General features: G+C 57.5%; 1 protein-coding gene across 5 annotated transcripts in view; it reads right to left on the reverse strand.

Annotated features, from left to right (window-relative positions):
• Window positions 1-16,994, reverse strand: part of LRP8 (LDL receptor related protein 8) — an 84,989-nt gene extending 67,995 nt beyond the window's left edge. For 4 of the 5 annotated variants that reach the window (XM_025377323.1, XM_025377294.1, XM_025377314.1 and 1 more), the window contains exons 1-2: window positions 16,646-16,994; window positions 15,725-15,844 (exon numbers count right to left, since the gene is read on the reverse strand). In XM_025377323.1, coding sequence (XP_025233108.1) covers window positions 15,725-15,844; window positions 16,646-16,760 — 235 coding nt within the window. In that variant the 5' untranslated portion in view covers window positions 16,761-16,994. The remainder of the gene's footprint in view (window positions 1-15,724; window positions 15,845-16,645) is intronic. The other variant, XM_025377306.1, reaches the window with a different exon arrangement.
• Window positions 16,995-18,648: the final 1,654 nt, after the last annotated feature.

An 18,648-nucleotide genomic window follows, 5' to 3' on the forward strand; every position in this document is an offset into this window, starting at 1 on the left:
GATGCAAGACCCAGGCCCCAGCCTGCTCTGAGCTGCCATGCCCTCTGGTATCCCGGGGACCTCCCTGCCCTGGTCCACCTCCATCACAGCTCAGGGCCAGTCCCCAGGCCCTGCCCACCCCCAACATCCAGTGAGGGGTACGCAGGAGGAATCTGTGGTTTACAGGGAGGGCCCTGCTGGCAGCAGGGTGTGAGGAGGGGGCGAGGGGTAGCTGTCTCTGCCTGAACAGGGGCATGGGCACAGCCAGTTCCAGGCAGGTGGCAGGCTTACCCTTTGCCCACTTTCTTGTCCCCCGGCAGTTTCTGGGGTGTGGGCTCCAAGGAGGCCCAGCAGCCAGACCACCAGCTGCTTCCCCTCCCCACACAAACCCTGGCCACAAAGCGCCCTCCCCCAGCTCTGCCCGCCTGTGGTGACAGCCTCTTGGCACCAGCTCTCCCCTCCCTCCATCTGTCAGGAATCGGTGCAGACAGACTGTGAGAACCACAGAGGAAGGAATGACGCTGAGTGGACCCTCCCTGCCCCCAGCCTCGCCAGTGTGCTCCCCACCCCATCCTGTCTCTCTCTCCCCACTCCTATGTCTCTGCCTTCTCTTCCATCTGTCTCCCTACTGATGAAGACGTTGACAGAGTGGGCGTAGGGAGGGGAAGAGGACCAGCCAACCGGTGACCCCACTCATAACTGCCACACACCACGACCACAGTCCGGCCACCCATGTGGCTTCCCTTCTCCCCACCATTAAGGAGTCAGACACTGTGGGACTATGGGCTCAGTGTCCCCATCTGTACAATGGGTGAAGTCATTCCTGTGGGCCCACCTCCCAAGGGCCACCATGAGCCTGGAGGCAGCACGTGGGAAGGGCCTTGTCCACTGCAGAGCTTTGTACAATGCACATGGCCAGCGCCTCCAGCTTCTTTCTATTCATCGTGAGAACGGCGATCTCAGTACTGTCCTCCACTTGGGAGGAGTGAGGCCAGCGTGGGACATGGACAGACAGCCACATGCCTGGAAGAACAGAAATGGCAGTGGTAACACAGGCAGGCCTGTGAATGTTATGATTCTCACCACAGTCATACGAGGTGAGCAGGGCAGCGATGGGGAAACAGGCCAGAGAGGGGAGTCACACAGCTGGGCTAGAGGCAGTCTGTAACAGCAGCCAGGTCTCCTGGCCCTATCCACACAGCTACCCACTCGGGATGCTTGGCCCTGCTCTTCCAGACCTTCCAAGAGCCTCTCTTTCTTTCTTGAATTCTCCCAAAAGGTGAGGAAGAAATCAGTCTTTTATTTTGGCAGGGAGGGGTTGAGACAGGGTCTGGCTCCCTCACCCAGGCCAGAGTGCAGTGCATGACTACAGCCCACTGCAATCTCAAACTCCTGGGCTCAAGCAATCCTCCTGCTTCAGCCTCCCAAGTAGCTATAGGCATGGACCACGACACCTGGATATATATATTTTTTTCTTTTTTGGAGAGATGGAGTCTCACTATATTGCCCAGGCTGGTCTTGAACTCCCAGCCTTAAGTGATCCTCCCATCTCAGCCTCCCCAAAATTCTGGGATTACAGGTGTGAGCCACTATGCCTGGCCTTTTTTTTTGTTTTCAATTAAGTGAGCCATGCCCAGCTAGCAGAGTCCACAAGGGATGGGGAGGACTTGCTGGGGACCTGAGGGGGCAGTGGCCAGGGCTTGGGGGTGCAGCTGGACTGGTCAAGTGTTCCAGTTTGCTCACAACTGAAGGAGTCCCTGAGATGCAGGATGTTGAGTTTTAAATTGGGATAGTTCTGAGCAGCCGAGGAGGCGTGGTCACTTTATGCATGGTAAGCACATGGCAATGCTGACATGCTGGGCAAATGAAGTGGACGTTTTCACTGAAGAGAGAGCAAAACCTCTGCTCACCCTGCTCCTGTGAAGCTTGGACCAGGGCTCCAGAGGCCCAGTGGAGAGGAAGTTCTGGTCTAGCTGCAGCCTCAGGGTCATGTGGGGCTGACCCCCCCAGCCACAGCATAGATATGCCCAAGGTAACAGGGAAGGGTCTTGGGTCCTCATCCCTTTCACAGCGGAGGAAGCTGAGGTTCAGAAAAGGTCACACATTGAGTTAGGGGCTGGTGCTCCTAGGGCGTGACCTGCTTTCCCATCTGTGGATCCTCCCCAGGTCCTGGCAGGGCACCTGGTACAGAACAAACCCTCAGTGAATGTTGGAGCTGGGATCCAAAGGCTCCAGTCCACAGCAGGCACTTCCCAAGGACTCACAGAAAACCATATACAGTCATGCGCAGCAAGAGGGACTGGAAACCTAGCAAGGGGTCGGTGGCACAGGGCACACTCAGAGTCCAGAGGCACCCTCCACCCCTCTTTCCTCTGCCGTCCTCCACAGGTCCCTGTCCCCCTGAGGCTTGTGGTCTGCATCGTGAACCACAGACTCTAAATCAGGCCATCATGGTATCGAGTGTGGGGAAACACAAGGATGGGGGAGCCCAGAGGACACTGACCCACCCAGGGGAGGAAGTTCCCTGGAAATGGTGACTCCGGAGGTCAGGTGAGGCTGGACAAGCAGAGGTGGGGCCTTCCAGGCTAGGGACCTGCATGCGAAAGGGCCTGAGGCTTCTTCCGGGGGTGTGGCTGGAGAGGAGACGCCTGGGGCTTGGGGCCAGTGCCAGGTGAGACCTGGAGAGGAGACAGGTGCATGTCGGGTCTTGAGGGCTCTGAATGTCAGTTAAGAAGACTTGGTCCTATGAGGGGTGGACGTCACTGCAGAAGCTGAGCAAGGAAAGGGTGTAGCTTTGCAACTCTCAGAGCACTCAGCTGCAGAGCGAAGATAGGTTTAGAGGAGAGAACAGAAACTAGGTAGGGGCTGCTGCTGAGATCCAGGAAGGGCACGGCAGTGCAGGCGGGGGGAGAGGCCCAGACTGGCAGGTAAGCAGGTAGGCAGGTCGGGACTTTCCTCCTTCCTCTGTTCGAGGTGAGGGCTCAGGGGAAGGAAGGGAGGAGTTGTGATGACTCCCAGGTTCCTGCCCAAGGCCCAGGCAATGGCTGCGCTCTGGACTAGTCCAAGAGGCGGAAGAGGTTCAGCCACAGCCCCCTAGTGCTATGTGCTGTGCCACAGTCATTGCAGGATCCGGGCACTGCCGCCCTGCTATCCAGGAGAGCAAGTTGTCCATAATGATGTCACCTTTGCCTTCAGGCACGGCACTTCTGTCCTCACCCTCCACTTCTCAAAGCCCTGGGAGGTAAGTCACAGGATGCAGCTAACATTTATAGAGCCTGTGAATGTGCAGGCCACCAGGCCCTACGCTGGGGGAGCCAGAGAAGCAGTGGCCCCAGAGAGGATGGTCCTTATCCAAGCCCACACCACAGGTCAGCTGTCACAGGCTGGGCCTCCCTAAGCCTGGGGGCTGTGGCAGGAATGCAGGTAGGAAGGGCCACAGCGCAGGCTTGCAGTGAAGCTGGGGGCAGACTCTGTAAGCAGAGGCCCCATTAACAGAGCTGGGATCAGAGAGGGCAGAAGAGCTGTAGGAGACAGATCTGGGATTGACAGAAGAGCAGGTTTTGTAACAGGAAGAGCAGTCCAGGGGCGGGGAGCTGCTTGGTCAGTGAGTGAGCGCCCAGTCCGCGGACACATTGGACCCCCGACCTCCAGCCCACCAGGCTGCTGAGGAAACTCCTGCATGGGATGGAAGGGGGAGGCTGCTTTGGCTTAATGAAGATGCTGCCCCGGCCCACAGATCACGCATCCATTCACTCAACACCTTCACCAGGGCCTGCTCTGAGCCAGGCTGGGGACAGTGGGCACCAGGGCTGGGTGGAGCAGGCCAGATACGCCTCCTCTGTCACCCTTCTCCACCCTGATCCGGCAGGTGAGGCCAGAGCCCAGCGGGAGCAGGAGATAGAGGCATGGGTTCCTTCAGCCCTGGCTGACCATGCACCATGTCACAGGCCTGTGTCCTGGCCGCTAAAGGACCAAGTGTCTGTAACTTCCTGGGCATATTTAGGGCACAAGGCCAGGGGCCAGGCAGGGCCAACCACAATGTAATCTCCTTCTGCACCCCACCCCTCCTGAAGGTCCCTAAGGCTCTGGGCTCATTTCCTAATGAGGTCCCTAGAAGGCCTCTCCCTAATTAAACTGGGCCAGCAAGTGACAGCCTGGAGCGGCAGGGGAGAAGGGGAGATAAAGGAGTCTTTCTAGGGGCTCCCTGGCTCCTCCTATTCCACCCCACAGTGCAACAGCCCAGTAAGGATGGGGATTCCTGAAGGACAGATGGGAGAGGGAGGTTCAGAGAAGGAGGTCAAAAGAAGCCCAGGCAATCTTGAATTGAGCACTGCGCGTGCACCATGCACCGCTCTTAGTGTGCCTCACAAGTGAACTCACCGATCAATCCCACAGCCACCTTGAGGGGCGGCTCCATCCTACAGATGAGGCAGGTGCTCAGACAGGTGAAGTCATTTGCTTGGGGCCCCACATCTGGGAAGCAGTGAGGTGTGGACTTGACCCTAGGCGGCCTGGTAGGGTCCTGCTGTTATCCATGTCATGATATATCCTCTCACGGATGAGGTAGAGGCCTGTCCTGGGGACTTGCGCATCTACACCTCCCAGCTGGCTTCGCACCAAGTGGGCCTGGAAGCGGCTGGGGTAGAATTTCAAAAGCTGCCCCAAGTGATGCAAACCACTGATCTAATCCTCAGTCTCTCAGAGCCCCAGAGCAGGAATATACCCAGGTCACATGGCATGTTGGGGACAAGGCCAGGCTGACAGCCTGGAGGGCAGCCAGCCAGGTAGGTCAGTTAGCCAGCAGCAGCAAGGGATCAGGCCTCTGTCACAGAGGGGAGACATCAGCACAGGACCTCCAAGGGTGGGAGAGACCAAGGGCCAGAGGGGAGGGCAAGGCATGGTGGGGGAGGTGGCAGAGAGAACAGGGGCTCAAGCCACATGGGCTGCCAGACCACTCTGCCCTGGTTTGGTCCAATTCAGTGATGTAAAAAGAACCAACTGCCTCATGGGACTCGCACGCTGAGGGCCAAGGAGATTTCTGGTACTTTACGTAGGCCAGGAATTATTTATTACCCACATTGTACAGAGCGGGAGTCTGGGGTTCCATTCAAGGGGCTTGCCCTGGGGTCTCCCAACCAGGAAGTGGGAGAGCTGCAGCTGGAAGCCAGATCTAGCTGCTGCTGGAGAGACCACGCTGGCCGCTGCACCACTTGGCCCCTACGCTGGAGAAGCAGGCAGTAGAGGCAGGCTGGGAATGGGGAGGGGAGGGAGACAGAAGAGCGTCGCATGGGCAGCTGATGTCGAGTCTGCTCTCACTGGCTCATAGGTATTAAAAAAAATCAGCCCCATCAGAGCTTGGCACAAAAATAAGCAGACGGAAAAAGCCTCCGGTAGATGCAGGCTCTAACAAACAGTCGTATGGTTTAGGCCATGTCTCCTGTGTGAGGGGCTGCGGCGGGGTCCCTGGGGCCCCATAGGGTTGGATTTCACAGCTCCTGCCCCCCTGCTTCCAGCCCTGGGCCTCAGAGAAAAGGGTCAGCTCCTTGGAGCACCCCGTACCTGGGGCCTGGCCATGGCAGACTCCTGCCACGTGAATCCCTGACTCTTAGGGGAAAACAAAAGAATTCCACAGAATGGGACTAAGAGGGACTGGAGATGCCCCACTCCCAAGGGGCAGAGACCCCACGAGGGGCAAGCATCTGCCAAATGGCCACTTGGCAAGGCGGGAGCCGAGGAGGAAGGCTGCCATTTATAACAAGCAGCCCTCCGGGTGGGGCCAGAGCACACGTGGCCTGGGGAGGAGAGGCTGCTGTGGCGGGGGGCAGGCTGGGAAGAGAGACTGCTGGCGCCTCTCCAGCTACAAATCATTCCCCACCACAACGGCCTGGTGGGGCGGGCGGGGTCTCTGGCTTGGTTTGGGCAGACTTAGTGGGTATGGGAGAAGAGTGTCATCTTGGCCCCATAGCCTCCAAGGGTCCAGAATAGTCACCTCCTTTCTGGTACACACCCCCTCCTCTGAAGCACACCCCCAAGCACACGCACATGTGCCCATGCCCATGGCCGAGAAAGGGCTCTGAGAGTGTAAAGAAGGCAGCAGATGGCAGCTCAGGGTCCAGGAAGTGGGGGAGGGTGGGAGGGGAGGAGTGCTGGCTTGAATGTCCCTGGATTCAGGCCACCAGGAAAGTCCACCCTTGGCCTCTAGCTATTCAATCGGGCAGCTTAACCTGGGCCTGATGGGACCTTCCTGCCTCTCATCAGCTGCCAAGTCTCTGATTTACCCCCGACCCAATGGGGAACCAAGGCCCTGCGTGGCTAACTACCGTGGCAGGCCCGGCTGGCTAACCAGCCCCCCTGGGCCACTGAGGAAGCAGCCACCCTGGGGCCCCAGTGCAGATGGGGTGGAATGAGATGGCTCCAACAGTCCCTCACAGCCCGAGGAGCTGCTGTTCTCTCAGGCAGCCAAGTCCTCCCAACTGGCCAGTTGACCTAAATCTCTCCTGCTGCTATTTCACTGCTGCCCTCTTGTTGTGTCCTTGGTGGAGGAGGAGGAAAGCTGAGGACGGTTCCTTTTACTCAGCCATTCCCTGTGCAGGAATCACAGGCTCAGGAAGGGAAGGCAAATGCTCATTTTTAGGGCCAGGGTCTGGGCAAAGTGCTTTCATCAGCCCGCACACCTCTGGAATATGGGGTCATTTTCCCCCTTTCGGAACGTCTCGTGAAGCTTGTGGGCCTCACTCCATTTTTCTCCATCACTGCACTGCATCCAGCCCAATTGTGAGTGCAGGAAGAAGGCAGAAGGAAAAGTCACCCAAGGAACCTGGGCCTCAGGGTGGAGCTCTGGAAGTGGAGCTAAGGAGTCCAGCTGCCCTGTTTCCCTGCCCAGAATCCAACCCACCAAGCCAGCTATACTCCCCGCACTGTCACCAGGTAGTAACGCACAGATCCCCACCCTAGGCCAGGACTGGCCAGCTCCAGCCCTGAACCCAGCTCCAGGTACAGGAGTCTGCTCCAAGTGCTGGGGGCAGAGCAGGTGGAATAAGGACCAATGAGTGAAGGGAAAATGAAGTTCAGAGAGGGAGAGCCATTCGCCCAAGGTCACACAGCAAGTTAGGGGCATAGATAGAGGAATTAGAATGCTATGGAGGAGATGCCTTCTACCAATATCTGAGAAGAATGAAGGAACAGTTTTGTACTCTTCTGCTTTTTATTTTTTTGGTGGGGGTGAAAGCCCCTGGGGCCAGAACACCATTGTCCTCTCTCCTAGCTTTGCTTTCTATGGCCTGGATATGGCTACTTTGTCCCATGGGACCGGGATGAGGTGGCCCTGTGCTCAGAGAAGAGGGAAGTCGTTCAGCTGTCTGCCTCACTGGAAAGGAGAGCCATGGGGCCATGGAGGGAGAGGGCTGTGAGATGGGGAAGAGTCTCCCCTCTAGGGAGCAGCATGGCAATGACGAAAATGCACACACTCAGCAGCTCCTTTCCTAAGAACTTATCTTAAGGAAAGGACCAGGCAAACGCACAAGGATGGAGTTCAAGGATGTCCATCCTAGCACTGCATAGAGCAGGGAAAAACATGGAAGAACCAAACACACATCTGTCAACGGGAGATAATGTCATTAAATTATGAAAGAGCCACACAATAGAATACTATCTAGCCCTTCAAAACAAGGATGTGGACTACTGTTATTGCCATAGAAAGCCATATGTGAAAACAACCAGCATAACATGGCCTCATTTTTAATAAAAAAAAAAAACATACATTCAAGCCCAAGAGCTCACATGGAGAGAAAAATCTCTAGAAGGCTATGCTGCTTAAATAGTGGTACTAGCAAGGGTGGGGACTACCTTCACCCAAGCTGGAGTGCAGTGGTGCAATCTCAGCTCACTGCAACCTTCATCTCCTGTTCTTTATTAACTGTGTTTTTCATTGCCAGTATAAAATTACTTTCAGCTAACCAGAAGTTACTTACCCTGGAAAACTAAATTAGTAAAATCAGTTGAAATGAGTTTTAGCTCCAGAGCTACCAATAACTGGGCAAGTCTCTTATCCTCTCTGAGCCTCATTTTCCTCATCAGAGAATGGGGATCATAATGAACTCCTGCACCGCCTGCCCCGCAGGAGCACACCTGTAAGGCCCCAACTGGAAACGCCATCCAAGGATTATGGCAGGTTGAGAGGGGTGGAAACTGAGATGCTCTCCAGAGTGGCTGGGATGAAGTCCCCTGTGGCACCTCAAGGCCAGTGACCAGGGGAGGATGAGGGCCCCATGACCACTCCCGTGGACTCCTAGACAGACTGGCAGACCGCTTTGGGCTGTCTGTCCTGCCACGTGCCACGTTCCAAGGGGCAGGCGTGTGGAGGCCATGAGGTGTCATGGGAACTGTGTGCACCACACGAGCCCCACAGCCCTGGGCTTGCTGGGTGACTCTCAGTTACCTGAGACACTCCATGGCACCTGAGAGAACGCCGTGTTCTATGCCCCCAAAGCAGTTAGGCCCGGCTCTCCCATTGTGGGTACCCAGGCTGGGCCCCACCAGAGATACAGAGGTCAGAGCAGGTATAGTCAGTGAGAAGATCGGTCAGGACTGAGCAGGATTCCCCTGAAGCCCCTCAGCCCCTCCCATGCCACTCCGGCTGCGGGGTGATTACTGGAGTCTATGACATATGGCAGCTTGTGAGAGGAGCTGGGGTGAGCAGGGCTGATAATTAAAACTGCTGCCTGGGGACCCAGCTCATGCTGGAGGGTGCCCCCGGGGCCGGGCTGCTCAGGAGGGAGCTGGCACACCCACTGGCAGATGCTGGCAAAGAGGGACGCCTGGAAAGGAAGAGAGGCCCCAAGCCACACTTTACTGTCGTCATGACTGGGATGTGTGAATTCATATCCCCTTTCAGCTGCCTCAGACTTGCAGCCAGACAGGCACGGCTCAGTCCTGCCACTGACCAGTGAGGCCACCCGGGGGACAACTGACTTCATCTCTCAGAGTCTCGGCTCTCTCCTCTGTGAAATGCAGTCATGACACCTCAAGGCACCGGCTGAAGGAGGTCTTGCATGAGAAGTCCCCTCACTAGCTCACTCCCTAACTCTTCTTAGTATTAAGGTGGGTATTTTAGATGACTTCTTGGCAATCCAGAGGTGGGCAAGCAGGGCCCAGTGGGGGTGGTGGTGCACCTGAGGTCCCCAGTCAGGAGCCCAAAGCCCTTCGGTACTGAGTCCACCCCTTAGCCTGAGAGCACGCGGTTCCTGGATCCGGCAGGGAACAGAGAGGGTGGGGATGGGAGGGGGAAGCACACACAGTTCTGACTCCAGTCCTGCCCAGAAATGAGGACACCTGAGTTCTGAGAATGGGTCCCTACTGACGATGGAGCCAATTCGACCATCAGAGCCTTGGTTTCACCTTTCTAAGCCTGGGTGCGAGGAGGCAGCCAGGCCCTGTGTTACTACAGAGTAAAAGACAATCCCTGAGGTCATCTGCATCACTAATATATCATCGGATCCTCAGTTTCCCCTTCTGTACAGTCAGAAGGAGAATCAGCATCTAACAGGCAAAGGCTGAGAGAAGCCTATGGAAACTGGAATGTCATCCCCACAGGAGCTGGAAAAGTGAGGCCTATGTGAGGGCTCTGTGGGGTCTCCAGAGAACAGGGTCTCTCCCCAGTCCCACTCCCCAGGTCACAAACAGGTAGCCCAGGGAGGCATTGCTGAGTCCTGCAGCTGCTCCCTACTTCCTCCCATACCCTCCAAGCACCAGCCTCTGACCCACCAGGGTAGACAGCGCTCAGCGGGGAACAGCTTAAGAGGAGTCTGGGCTCCAGACCAGACAGACCTGGGTCAGATCCTGGCTCCACCACTTAACGGTCATGACATTGGCCAACTCCCATCTCCTTTCTGAGCCTCAGTTTCATCATCTTCGAAATGAGAATAATGAAAAACTGGCCCTCACAGGGTTGTGAGTAGCGAAGCTAAAGGATGTGAATTGTCCAACATGGTCCCAGGCATGGGATGTAGGCAGCCAATAGCTGTTATTAGCTACTCCCTTGAGGAAATGACTCTGGAGTCCCTAGTGCCCAGCACAAGGCTGGCAGAGCACACAATGTGGAGAAGGATCTGCAACTGCAGGAAGAACAAGGACACGTTGTGGGAGCTCAGGGCCTGAGGGGCTGGAGGGCAGGGGTCTAAAAAGGCATCTCTGGAGGAGGTGGCATCCCTGCCAGGCCTTCAGAGCCTGGGTGATCTGGATGTGTGGTCATTTTGGGGGCAGGTGCTACCAATGTTACTTAGGCCTGGGGCTGTAAGGCCTGGCTCCACAACCCTAAGGACACAACCCCACACCCTCCCACAGACCCCAGAGCTGGCCCCCTAGGACAGCATGGGCCTGGGAGTAGACCACTAACCCGGTGCTGGGAGAGCATGCATGCATTTACATCCCTTGAGGGGGTGCCTGTTCCATTCGCCCTCTGGGCTCTCGCTCCTCACTCCCCCTGGGAATCTCCCTCTCTCTGGCTTCACCTGCTACCAGCATTTCCCCAAGGAGGAAAGCTGTCAAGTCGGCCACCAGCAGACAACTGGGGAGGAAGAAGCCAACCATCCCTGAGCCCCAAGGGACTCAAACAGGGGAACGCTGACCTGGGAGGGCCCAAGGGAAAGCCTTCAGCAAACACTCCCAAGGCCTGCTAGGGCCTGCTGGGCAGTGCCATGGGGGATGCAGGCCCTGCACTCCTCCCTAGGCACAGCCAAGAGGAAAGGAGCAGACAGGACAGAAGCCAGCCTCTAGGACCAGCACACAGCCAGAGGGAAGGCAGCCCTTGCCCCTCCTAGGGCCCTAGGCCTGTTTGACTCATTTCTTCCCCCAGCTCCTTTCCAAGCAGCTTTCTGTCACCTCCACGGTGGCTGGGCAACTCCCTGGCTGAGGCCAGCACCAGCTGCAGGAACCTCAGACTTCTGGCTAAGCAGACAGGGGCAGGGGAAGCAGGGGGTCCGGGGTGGCCTGCAAAGGCCAGAGTCGGGTACCTAGAGACCTCAGTGAAACCCCTCCCACCAAGAACAACCTCACCCACTGCCACTCACCGAACACCTCCTGCTCACCAGGCACGTGACCTCATTTAATCCTCACATTTAATCTCTGTAAAGGAGGGCCTAGTATCACCCTCACAGCCATTCATCCAGGAGGCGACAGCTGGGATGTAAAAACCAGGTGTGTCTGGGTTGTGATTTTGACATGGGTCTCTAAGTCCCTTATCTCAACTCCTGTATCTCAGCCTGGAAGCAATGGGGTGTGAGGGAAGGCTTCCTAGAGGAGGTGACACTTGCACCGAATCTCCTAAGATGATAAAATGAATCTAGCCAGTGAGGGAGCAGGGCGTCCAGCAGACGGAATGGCACACACAAAGGCCTCGAGGTGAGAAGCAGCAGGAAGGTGAGAGTGTGGCAGAAGCTAGTTTGGTGTCACAGGCTCACGGGAAGAGGTGGGAAGAGGTTGCAGGGAAGTGGGTAACAGGAGCAGGTCACAGAGGGCCAAATACAGAGGAGTCTACACTGACTTTATCCTCTGGATAGTTGGGAGCCCCAGGAGGACTCTGGATGGTGGAGTTGCCTGGAATGAAGACGGGGAGGTTCAGAAAGGAGCTGCACTGTCATCAGATGGCTCCATCCATGAAGGAGATGAGGCTGGGTCCAGTGTCAGGAGCACATGTCCAGGACACACACTGAGGGCCAGATGCGGGCTATGGCACAGGCCGGGGGCTGTGGCCGAGCTTTAATTATTTACAAGGCTGTTTCCCAGCAAGCCTCAGCACTCCTGCAGCCTGGCCTTGCCCAGCTAATGAACTCTCAGCCATGGGAGACCTCCCTGTGGCCACTCTTTATTAAACCTGGGATGGAGGGGTGATGGGCGCTGGGATAACAAAAGAGTCCAAAGAAGCCTGAACAAAGTGAGGTCAGGGAGCACAAAACTGATCTATCTGTCCACCCAGCCTTTCCACGAGAAGCACAGAACTTCCTAGAGGAGGAAGCAAGGTGGAGTAGCCTTAAGATGTCATCTCAAGACAGGGAAATGAAGGCCTGGGAAGGACCTACCTAAGGTCACCAGCCAGTACTTGAGACAGTACAGGTTCCATAGCTGGTCACCCGCATTCACACCCCAGCAGTTCTACACCCTTGGGCCAGTTACATAAGCCGTCTGTGCCTTGATGAGATGGGACAAATTCAGGTACTTCATAGTGTTCCCCCACTATTGTCCACCATCGTGCGTGGACAATCTCAGCACGATGCTTGGTCCACAGCAAGTGCTTAGTCAGTGTCATCGGCGCTATGGTTACTGTTGTTGTGACTCTGGGAGTAAAGGCCAGGCCAGAGATGAGAATCTCTGCCTCTGCCCCCAGACACTAGAGAGCAACAGGAAACTGAGGCCAAGGGGCCAGCTGGCCTACGTGACCCAGGTCCGCAGCCAGGAATCCCACCCGACTTCTCCTGGCTGGGCTTCCTTGGGCCTGGCTCTCTGGCTTCCAGCTCCTTCCTCCACTTTGAAGGTTCTTTGAGCTGGGAACTAAAGCCCCAGGAGCTTTTCCCTCTTCCATCCTGCAAGTTCCTGCCGTGACTCCAAACAGCCAAGTCCCAGTCACTGTGGATGAGGCTCAGGACTTCGAAGACCTCAGTTTGAATTCCAGCTCCAACCCTGAGGAGCTCTGTGACTTTGGGGGAGTCACTTCACCTCTCCAAGTCTATGTCCTGTACAATATAGGAGCCATACCACCCGTTTTTAAATGGTAAACTCTGGGGGAATGCTATTAGTTACCATCTTTCAAGGCCTAGTTCAGCTGTCTCCTCCTGCAGGAAGCCTTCCTTGGCCTCCTTAAAAGTCCCCTCCTTCCAGCCTCTTGGCATTCAGGGGCTGCATTCTAGCCCCTTTGGGAATTTGGACTCATTTTGCCTCACGCAGACTCTATCTACAAATTCACCCCCCATTTTGCAGGCCCAGAGATGTACAAAGGTGGGCTGCTCAGGCCCTCTTGCAGGGTGGTGTGCCAAAGAGGTGGTTAGGGGTAAGGCACGGAGACTGCTCAGGGAGGAGTAGCTTTTGTTATCCCAGCACCCAGCACCCCTCCATCCCAGGTTTAATAACGAGTTCCTCAGGGAGGAGCCGACAGCTCTCTCTCCTGTGGGGAGAACAGTTCAAAGAAATTCAGTCCGGGCAGGTGGCCTAGAATGCGAGAAACCCTCAGATGGGGAAGAAAGGGCTGAGGAAAGAACATTTTCCAGCACCTGGCCCCAACACGGCCACGGAAGCCCCACTCCATTTCTTCAGTTTCTCTTTGTGGCTACCAGGAGTCCGTTTCTAAAGGCCGTGGAGGTGGGAACACTCACCCATCTGTTCCCTTCTTGCCAGCCCTGTGTGTCTATGTGCACAGCCAGCATTGGAGGGACAGCTGCCCCTGTTTGGCAGATGAGGAAACAAGCTCAGACAAGCCATGTGTGATTGCTACTTGGTACTATCAGCAGCGCCACCACCCTTTCCACTCCAAGCTTGATGTCATTCACTTTTGTTTAATAACTCCCTGCCTGTGACTCTACCCCATGCATCTCAGAGCCATGCAGGAGCCCAGCTTGGCCATTGGAGCGCTCTTGGTTCACCTGGGCGTCACTCAGCACCCAGCTACTTCACTCCTCCATCTTGTCCAAAGCCTCACATGGAGCTGAAATGCACCAGGCCTAACATTTACAGTCCGTTTTTCCAGCTCCTAGATCACACTCCTGGTGCTTTCCGCACCACATTCCCCACTGCGGCAGACAGTGCCCTGAACTAGAGGCAGGCAGAGATCCTGACCAAGTTCTGTCATCCTGAGCTGTGTGACCTTTCCTAAGTCACTCAACTTCTCTGAGGCGGTATCCTTATCTAGAAAGTAGAATGACAAGAGAATTGCTGCTCTCTGCAGCCATCCTCACAAGGACAGTTGTTATAAAGAGCCAGGGAGATAAGGCATAACCAGCCCAGAAACACAGTTTCTATTCCTTGCCTCGTCCTCACTACTCCCACTCTAAGGAGACCACAGAACAACTCCCAGTGAGGAAATTCACAGCAATATTTTAGCAAGGCACAGCCATTTTCATAACCTCAGCAGCACTGGGAAATGGTGCAGGGTCACGATTAGACTAGGAACTCTGGAGTCAGATGCTTAAGTTCAGGCTCCTACTTAACAACTCCATAGCTGCTAAGCAGGTAACTTAACGGTTCAGTGCCTCAGGTTTTTTGTTTTGTTTTGTTTTTTAATCTCTAAAATAGGACTATTGTGAAGATTAAAGGAGTTTATACAAGATAAGTACTTGCTGCAGTGCTTGGCACAGTTAATGGTCAGCACACATTAGTCTCATTACTTCCAATTTCACTTCTGGAACTGGTCCTCAAAACAGTCCCATGAAGTTGCTGGGGCAGGAATTATGTGAACCCAAGTGGTCAGGTGAGGAAACTGAGGCAGGAGATATAGACTCAGGCAGTCTAGTTCTGCCATGCACAAGTCTCAAAGCCAACTTTGGCTTAGGTCTGAAAGTGAACGAGAGGGAGACTGACAAACACAGTAAAAAACCAAAAGGATTCAACAGAGAGGGTGCCTGTCCACCTGTCCCGCTGCCCTTCCTGTGCGGCGTGGGGCTGTGGGCCTGTCCACCTGTTGCCCTCCTCCCTCAGATCCTGTCAGTGCTCCCTGGCTGCCAGGGCTGGCCTGTCTTGGAGGGCGCCCCAGCGCCTGGCACACAGCAGATGCTCGCGAATGATGAATGAATGACTGCCTGGGTCTATGTCTCTAGGAGAGCCCTGTTTTTCTGTTCCTGGAACTACATTTCTTCCACCGTGGCAACTGCCTGCTAATTAGCTCCTGGTCCCACATACACTCTGAAACCCCGTGAACTCTGAGAAGAAACTTCAAAATCAGTCGCGCACGCCCAGCAAAGGCAGCCGGCAGCCGTTTCACGCGTGGCCTCGGGCTTCTCGGGCCCCTTCCGGGGAAAAAACTCTCCCTCCTGGTACCCTCCTTCCTGGTGTGCCACATGACTCAGAGCCAGGCAGGGCTAGCAGGAAAGCACGGTCTGCTAACCAGGGTGGCTCAAAAAGGTCTTCACTGTGACTCGGCAGAAAAGCGGCGCCCGAGCCCCGCCTGCACCTACCACCCTGAGGATGTGCGCGGGGGTGTGGCCAGGGCGGGGCCAGGGCAGGGCCCCCGCGCCCAGGGAACCCGAATACCACACATCCGTCTGCTCCGCGATTGGCCGCTCCGGCCACGGGGGCCTATGGGGTGGTCCTCGCCCAGCCAATCAGGGGCCCTGGGGAGCCCATTCATTCACAAAAACTGAGCAGGAATAGGAGCGCAGTGCGGCCCAGAGCTGCGTGGAACTTTGAAACACGCGCGCGTCCCGCGGGGCCGAGGCAGGAGTCCGAGAGGGCAGTGTTTCGGGAATCCAGACTTTGCAGGGACTGCCACGTCCCCGCCCACAGCTCCGGTCTAGCCTCCCCAGCTTGGTGCGCCCTCCTCTCCAGGCCCCACCAGAACACGCCAGCTTTCCTGCCCTCTCCGGGTCGCTAAGAGCCACCCGGCCCCAAGGGAGGCGGCGCCCAGGTGGTTTCCCGGTCGCAGGCTCCAGCGGCAAGGCCCGCGCAGGTGGAAGCGCCGCGGCTGCAGCCAAGTGCGCGCCAAGCATGGTTTCCCCCACCGTTCCTCTTCTCTCCCCGGGTCTGAGCTACCCGGCCCGCCACTCACGGCAGTCGTCCTCGTCGCTGTGGTCTAAGCAGTCATCGTCCTCGTCGCATCTCCACACAGAGGGGATGCAGCGCTCGTTCCGGCACTGGAATTGATCCTTTTCGCACTCCTTGGCCGGTCCTGCGGGGGGAGGGAGCGTAAGCTGGATCAGCGGGCTCGGCCCCGCTCCCCACCATGCGGCCTGGGCCACCCGGAAGGGCCCGCTGGGGAGGAGGAAAGGGGGTGATTATGGAGACCCCGGGGCTTCGGGCACACTCCTTCTAAAGGGGGTACGATGGCAGGGGTTCCGTGGATGTCGGGCCTTTCGGTGGCACGGCGAGACCAGGCACCTACTTACAGTGTCACACGACCTGGGTGTACCCTCCATTCAGACCCACTCACCCGCACACGCGACCCATAGTTAGAGATCCGCGCAGACGCAGCCCATAGGGAGTCCCCGCACTCGCGCGCCACGCGCACTGGGAGCCGCGGGCACATCACCCTGGCAGGCAGCCCCCTCTCTCCGCCGCGCGCAGGGGTCTGCGGAAACGCATTGTCAAGCGGAGAAGCCGCCTGGCTCCGCTCATTACCGCCGCGGAGCGCGCGTGTCAAATAAACCCCAACGGCGAGAATCACACAGCTCATCCGGAACCATGAATGGCCTCCCCTTCGGCAAAGTTCCCCGCTGGCCAAGCCCCCCTGCACCCCTCCCCCAAGAGCCGCTGCCCAGAGGGCAGAGCCCTCAACACGGAGGCCCGCGGGGGCGGGGGGCAGAGGCCAAATTCAGGAATAGCCGCGTCGCGGGGAGCTTGTCCATCCCGGCGCCCCCGATAGCCCCCTGGTTCGGGAAGCCCCCCACTCTGACCCTCCCCCGGCCTCTAGGCCGCGCTTTGTTGGTGGCTAGGGCGGCGCAGAGCCGAGGCAGGAACCGGCCGCACGCACCTTGGCCGCCGAGCAGCGGATCAGCCGCTGCCGCCGCGAGATGCTGAAGCTGCAGCAGCAGCAGCAGCAGCAGCAGCGCCAGCGGCCGGAGCGCGCCCCGCTCGGGGCGGCCCATGGCGGGCCCGGGGCTCCGGCCGCCGCGCCCCGCGCTCCCCGCGCCGCCGCCGCCGCGCCTCAGTCCTCAGAGTCCTTGCCGCGGCGCCGGGGCTGCCGCTGCCCCCGCCGCCGCCGCCGCCGCCGCTGCCGCCCGCCCCGGCTCCTCGGCTGCATTTCAAGCAGGTTCGGTGACGCTCGGCGGCGGGGCGGGCTCAGGCTGGGCGCGCGGCCCCGGCCCTGCGCTGCCGCCGCCGACGCGCGCACTCCCTCCCGCTGCCGCCTCCGCCCCACGCTCCCCTTGCCGCCGCCTCCTCGCCCTCCTCCTTCCTAGCCTTCGTCCACTCTTCTCTCAGCGGGCGCTCCACGGCCCTGCTCGGGGCTCGCCTGAGTGCTGGGCTCTGTAGACGCAGGGATGGGCCAGGGGAGCCCCTCACCCCGGAGGTAGCAGGTTCAGAGGAGGCAGCAGAGGCTTCCTGGAGGAGGTGACAGGCCGATGAAAGGCTGAGGGATGTCTAGGAGTGAGCCTGGGCGGGAGGGGAAATGATGTTCCAGTGTGAATAGGCCTGTGCAGTGTGCGCGTGGGGCGGGGGAGGGAGGGATAGGGGTGGGGTACCAAGATGTGGATGAGCAGGGAGAAACTGGGGGCGCAGGGCTGGACCCCTGCACCGGTCATGGGCTCCGGCTGGGATATTATAAATCCCTGTGGCTGGTTTGGTTTCCGTGCCCATGTGCATCTGTGCATGTTCCACGCTCATGTGATCATGGGCGGGGACGTGAGGCAGGTGGCTTGGGCCTGGTGCACAGACTATATTCATCGTCGTTAAGTACGCTCCAGGCGCCTAAGCAGAGGGGCAATCAGGGGGGCCCGCAGGGACGACAAGGAATCCTCGCTGTGATGGAGAAAGGCGAGGTCTGTGGGGGGTGGAGGGAAGGAGAGGGGGGAGGGGGAGGGCAGGGAAGGGATGCCATCCCTGCCGCTAGGGGCCGCGCACCTAGGCCCGTGCTGTCCGCCCCTGCTGTCCTCTGCAGTAAGAAGGCGCCTCCTCTGGAGGGCTGCAGCCCACCTCACCCACGCTGGGGAGAACGGGTGCGGAGAACAGAGCTGGGATTCGACTTCAGCCTCAGACTTGTGAGCTGGGTCCAACCCACACAACCTTCTTTAGAGAATGAGATTCCAGGGCATTGGCCACGCAAAACAACTGGCCCGCAGGTGCCAAGAGCCAGTGTTAGGTCCCACCCTGCCTCCCCTCTTGCCCCTTCACCTGCCTCACAGATGGGCGGGTGCTATTAGCCCTTGACTTGGAAACCACCCTGTCTCATCAGCAGCCTCCTGAGCCCTAGTCCCCCAAAGGGCAGCCCAGTGGCAATGTCTGTGGCTACCCCACCAGATAGGGACTTAGACCCCCAGAGAACCCAGCAGAGTGCTCCTGCCATCATCACTCCTTTTGTCCCTTGTTCATTCAGTCATTCAGCAAGCATTTCAGGCCCTGTTCTGTGCCAACCCTGTGTTGGGCCTGCAGGTGCCAAGGTGAATCAGGCATGGTGCCAGCCCCAGAGAGGTCCCTGACTGGTGGGGAGACAGACCATTAGCACACAGAAATGCAGGCGTACTATCACCTATATGTGCCAAACGCTGTTCAAGGCTCAAGGATACAGTGTGGAAACAGGTAAGGTCCCTCCATGCTCTCCTGCAGCTATGTCTTAGTTGGAAGAGATACACACAAAATCAGGAAAACAAAAGATTATTTCAGGTCATCATAACTTCTATGGAAAAAACAAAACAGACCGATGTGAGAGCAATGGGGGTAACTGTAGAGTAAGTGATCAGGCAAGGCCTCCCGGAGGAGGTGACATTCCACTGAATGGCAAAATGGATCCTGCCCCGTGAAGATCCAGCGGAAGGGTGC

Source organism: Theropithecus gelada, chromosome 1, assembly GCF_003255815.1.
Source record: "Theropithecus gelada isolate Dixy chromosome 1, Tgel_1.0, whole genome shotgun sequence".
Taxonomy (NCBI): Eukaryota; Metazoa; Chordata; class Mammalia; order Primates; family Cercopithecidae; genus Theropithecus; species Theropithecus gelada.